The sequence below is a fragment of the Electrophorus electricus genome, chromosome 10 (assembly GCF_041902795.1).
Source record: "Electrophorus electricus isolate QZ-2024a chromosome 10, ASM4190279v1, whole genome shotgun sequence".
In the NCBI taxonomy this organism is placed as follows: domain Eukaryota; kingdom Metazoa; phylum Chordata; class Actinopteri; order Gymnotiformes; family Gymnotidae; genus Electrophorus; species Electrophorus electricus.
In genome coordinates, this window is record NC_137506.1 from 3,312,501 (window position 1) to 3,318,080 (window position 5,580).

Here is a 5,580-nt window from a genome sequence, read left to right on the forward strand (position 1 = left end):
CTGTGGAAAATCGGTCCTAAGGAAAGTGGAGCCAGCTACTACTGGACACTGAAGAGGGATGTTCCTGAGGACAAATATTGGCGAAGTTCCTACACCTGTACCAGACTGTACATATTTTATGTGTAACAATAGTCTTATTTATGAATAAGTAATTATATATACTTATTCTAAATTTCACTTAAAAACCATGCCTGACAAACATCTTTAAATTAAAATTTTAAAGAAAAATCTTTAAATTCACCTTTAAACATCTTCCTTTTACTTAAGTAACAATACAAATTTGTGTGTGTGTGTGCATGCATGTGTGTGCGTGCGTGTGTGTGTTTGCATGTGTGTGTGTGTGTGTGTGTGCGTGCGTGCGTGTTTGTGTGTGCGTGCGTGTTTGTGCATGTGTGTGCGTGTGCGTGTTTGTGTGTGTGTGTGTGTGTGCGTGTGTGTGTGCGTGCTTGTTCCAGATGACCCCAAGGCTGCGGAACAGAGTGTGTGGGATGGAGCATGTCTCTCTCCCGCTGCTGACACACCTTTACCCAGCATCGGCAAAGCAAAGCCCAGCCACACTCTCAGGAGCACAGCATCCAGGTGTGTGACCATATGGGGGAGTGGCTGAGTACAGGTGTGTGTCTGCATGTAGAGGTGTGTGCAGAGTGCAGCTTTGTGTGTGTGTGTGTTGTCACAGGAATGATCTGCTTTAAGCTCTGATTAGCAGTAAGATCAATCTAATGTTCGATCTATGCGGTATGTGTGGTCTATATATGTGACCATATGTGATTGGGTTTTGTGTCCTGTGTGTGATGTCTGATGTGTGTGTTGCATATGGGATATATGATATTATGGGATGTGGTGTGTGTCATGTATATACACACACAGGCTGGAAGAAAGATTAACCAAGGAGCATGCTGGGTATGTACAGACACGATTAGTCATGATGCGCGCGCACACACACACACACACACGTGCGCACACACAAACACATGTGCACACAAATGCACACACACATAAATCACACACCCAAATATGTGAGCACAAATATACACAATCACATACACACACACACACACACACAAATGTGAGAAACCCCAAAAAATGAGTGAAATAATACCCAACAGTCATTAATCATTTATCCATGACACTGTGACAGGTTAACAACTGCTAATAACTCACTTACCACATCACCAACATGGAATTCCTTGATTTATATAACCTACTCCGTTTAGTTTGGGCACAGCTGAAACATCTCACCTGTGCTGTTGTTATTCCTGCTTGTGAAATGAAACGCAACATGACACTGGAAACTGCGTTTACGCAGTTCACGAGCGAACGTGACCCACGTTCCACCGATAGTCAGAGGATCAGTCGCGGTATGCGATTGATCACAGATACAAGGACATGTTCCCATTGGGGAAATGAACTTTGATTAGCATGCCAAATATTCACTGGATGGAAAGAAATATTAGAAAGAAACCGTCGTTGGCCGTGCTCATGATCAGACAAAGGCTCCCTTACACACGCACGCATGCACGGGTCCTCCTCCACCCGTCCACCCCTCCTCTTCTCCACTCCTCCACCCTTCCTCGCCTCCTCCACCCCTGTGAGGCCTCGCAGGGTTGTTTATAGGTTATTATAGGTTTGTTTATAGGTTTTTAATGCCAGAATGGTGTTGTTGTTTTTTTCCTAGCACCTCCTTCTGTCTGGTACAGTATCTAGTGTTCACCTCTGCATGTTCTATAGTTTACAGAAAACAAGAAAACAAGGTGTATACGAAACTTGTTTAGAACCAGAACTACCTGAAAGCGAAGGCATCACGCAATGTAAATGTAAATATTTTGTCTGGTAACTTTTTGTGAAGTTTAGAGCTGTAAACACTTTAGACTGCTACTGTGAACAACTCTTGACTCCGGGTTTCTCTAAAATGATGCATTTTCAATCAAAACACAATGACTTTTACCCTTTAACATGTAAACAATGATACTGAAATTTTGTCCAGCTCTTTTAAACAGAAGCCAGAGCGAAAGCAGTGAAATCTGCAGCCCTGACTGGACTGGCGGTTCTCACCCCTGCACTGGGGCAGGTTGAGGTGTATCCGTGCGTTCTGATAGGCCGATGTTTCTCACCCCTGCTCTGGGGCGGGTGAACACACGTCCATGCGTTCCGATAGGCTGACATTTCCCACCCCTCCTCTGGGGCGGGTTGAGGTGTATCCGTGCGTTCTGATAGGCCGATGTTTCTCACCCCTTCTCTGGGACAGGGTAACATGTCCGTGTATTCTGATAGGCCGCCTGTACTCCAGGCATCCTATTAAGGGACTGAGGTATCGTACAGTCCTCAGGAACAGACATCACACTCACACGTACTTCGTTGGCATGACCCCAAATAGGATGAGCTAACAGACAGCTATGAATATTTCACTAATGCGATGGTGAGCATTCTAAAGTCATTCTGTCTCTCTCTCTCTGTCATTCTGTCACTCTGTCATTCTGTTACTCTGTCATTCTGTCACTCTGTCATTCTGTTACTCTGTCATTCTGTCTGTCATTCTGTCACTCTGTCATTCTGTCACTCTGTCATTCTGTTACTCTGTCATTCTGTCACTCTGTCATTCTGTCTCTCTCTCTTGTCTTTCTGTCACTCTCTCTGTCATTCTGTCACTCTTTGTCAAGTCAAGATGGCTTTATTGGAATGACTCTGCAAAGCACAAAATTGCCAAAGCACTGAAAGTTCAGTTTCAGAAAATGTACATACATTAACATATCCAAAAGCTGACACTGACATTAACAAGTCTGTCTTCTCTCTCTGTCTGTCTGTCGGTGTAAGTGTGTGTGTGTGTGTGTGTGTGTGTGGATGTGGTTTAAATTAATAAAAATGAGGATGTGTGCCCTGTTCCAAGAAAGATCTGTAATTTTATTTGTTGAGTCATATAATATAAGTGGGGGGATTATCTTTTGTATTTTTAATATGAAAATCTCTTGAAGGTTTTTAAGCTTTGCACAGGGATGAAGAAAGTGCATCTCTGTCTCAACCCGAGCCGTCACGCGGTGTGCATCTCCCCCTCTGTTTCAGCAGAGCTGGGTCTGTAGAGGACGTGAGACGAAGCAGGGAAGCGGATCTTACTGACACGCTCGCAAACCAAGCCCCCTCCTCATGGAATCACACAGGTGTGTGTGTGTGTGTGTGTGAGAGAGAGAGAGAAAGCTTGTGGAATAATTGTTTGTATATGTGGTATATATTTGCGTGGAACACGGTCTACTGTTCATGTCCACACTGAAGACACGAGACCCCGTACATCACATGCGTAACTCTGTTCACACTCCCACTATTGCAGGTTATTTCCACACCCAGGAGAACATTTGGAAAAAGAATTCTCCTCTTGTGTTTTTCATCATTTTAAACTTTGTTCAAGTTGGATGGCTTTTCTCGGCTTCAATTGTACTTACCTAGTCATCCTAAAACAGAAATGTTTTATTCTTTTCAAGACCACTTCATAATTAAACCCTTTTCTCCCAAATACATATTTTGGACAGTACTGAGTGCAGGCTATTATAGACATTTACATCAGTGTTGTAATACTTGCATAATCTTGAATGTTAATGACAGAAGCTGTAATAATTTAACAGGGAGCCTCAGCAATGGTTAAGACCCCAGCATTGTCTGCTGGAGAGTGACGAATGTACTCACACACACACACACAAAACACACATAACCCAATCTTACTACACACTTTCATCGGCGCTTAAAGTGGAACAGTCCTGTGAGAACACGTGTGTGCGCACACACGCACGCACACACACACACACGCACGCACACACACACTTTATTCTATTGATCAGGTAATTGTCAGTACCTTCTGCGGGTCAGTGAAGTCTCTGAGTTGAGGTCAGATGGCACCTGAAGACAGCCCCTGTAAACGAGCCCACCCCACCCCAAGCTCCTCCCCCTGCGGCTGTGTCATACTGACAAACACACACACACACACGTACACTCACACACACACACACTCTTCTCTCCTCCTTGTCTTCTGCAGAATCCGGTCTGGTCAACTGGGAAGATCAGGTAATGGTTTACACGCTACACCCTTTGGATTCCTGCTCACGGTTATATGTGCATGTTGGGTTTAAAACTTTATTTACCATCTAAATATTGATTACATAATGTAGTTCTGTAATGTGTATCTCACATTACAGATATGGATAGATACTGAAACTACTTTTGTGCGTGCGTGCGTGCGTATGTGTGGCTCTCTTGTCTTACAGGCATCTGGAAAGCTGAAAGTTATTCATCTTGGTGTAGTATAAATAATGTATAATTTTATTTGAAAAAATAATATTTTTCTGTGGAATATGTAATATTTGTGTATGTATTCGTTTATTACTAAACTTTGCATGCTGTGCATTTTTATTTTCGTAAACAACAACTAAGAAAGGTGTGTCTAGGTTTACTACAACTATAATAGTAGCCAAAATAACATGTAAATGTCCTGCTAACTTGTTACAAACTATTACAAACAGTGTGTTTTTGTTATTGTTCATTTAATGTTCATATAATGTGCAGGTCTTTGGCTTTTCTGAACCCCTCCATATACATTCTAGCTGAGTGCCAGAAGAAAAATACACACAGACACACACACACTCTCTCTCTCTCACACACACACAGACACACTCACACACACACACACACACGCCAAGTTTGTTTTCTCTCTTTCTGTTTTTCTGCCACTTGTACTGTATTTCCTCCCAAGCACTTCAGACATCCATATTCTATATTGTCATAATCTCCCATTTATACAAAATCCAGCATTTTTTAAATAACGGGTTCATTCTTTTCCCGTTCCTCTGGAAAGCATGGAACCGTATTCTCTTCCTCTGTTGTGGAAGGGAATGAGGTGGAATCTGCAGTAGGCGTTGGGGTTTTATTCTCGGTGTTTATTCTCTGTGAGAGAGAGAGAGAGAGAGAGACAGACAGACAGACACAGAGAGAGAGAGAGAGATATTACACACAGGAGTTAAAAAGCAGTGTGTCGTAGCTGACGTCTTAAAAGAGGACGCCGGCGATTCTCCCTATAGCTGTGCCATGCAGATGCACCCATGTCAGCGCTGTCGCCTCTCTGCTTTTCCCAAAACTTAATCTGACGGCACCCAGCCACCCATAATCCCTCACTGTATCGTAATCAGTTTACTCTGCATTCTAAGAGGATTTTCCTCTTTTTTTAATACAGAATACTGTGTTGGAATCGGACACAGAATCTGCATTATGCGTCTCCCTTTGTAGTGGCGATGCTCAAGTTTTGTGGGGTTTTTTGTTTTTGTTTTTTTTTTAATCGGTTTATGGTCCTTTTTGGCATTTAATTGTTGGAAGTGGAATGCAAAGAATGTGATACATGGTTTGTGATCAATACGTTATAACATAAGTATATTAACATAGCCATGTATGTATATATGTACATAGGCTTTCTTATACAAAATGATGTGTAGTTTAACATTTTATACATGTTTATGCAAATTAAAAACAGGTTTACAAGGAGTTTGGGTCCAGTCGGCAAACATGCCTGAAATATTACTATAAAATATAAAGAATAATATAAATCTT

The 5,580-nt window shown here is 42.2% G+C and overlaps 1 protein-coding gene across 10 annotated transcripts in view; it reads left to right on the plus strand.

The window, feature by feature from the left end:
* wdpcp (WD repeat containing planar cell polarity effector) overlaps positions 1-5,580 on the plus strand; it is an 85,140-nt gene extending 79,560 nt beyond the window's left edge. For 7 of the 10 annotated variants that reach the window (XM_081722088.1, XM_081722089.1, XM_081722090.1 and 4 more), the window contains 3 exons: positions 456-579; positions 3,061-3,152; positions 4,019-5,580. In XM_081722088.1, the coding sequence (XP_081578214.1) occupies positions 456-579; positions 3,061-3,152; positions 4,019-4,131 (329 nt within the window). In that variant the 3' untranslated portion in view covers positions 4,132-5,580. Of the gene's footprint in view, positions 1-455; positions 580-3,060 lie in introns of all 10 variants that reach the window. The other 3 variants (XM_035532483.2, XR_014125652.1, XM_081722086.1) reach the window with 3 other exon arrangements.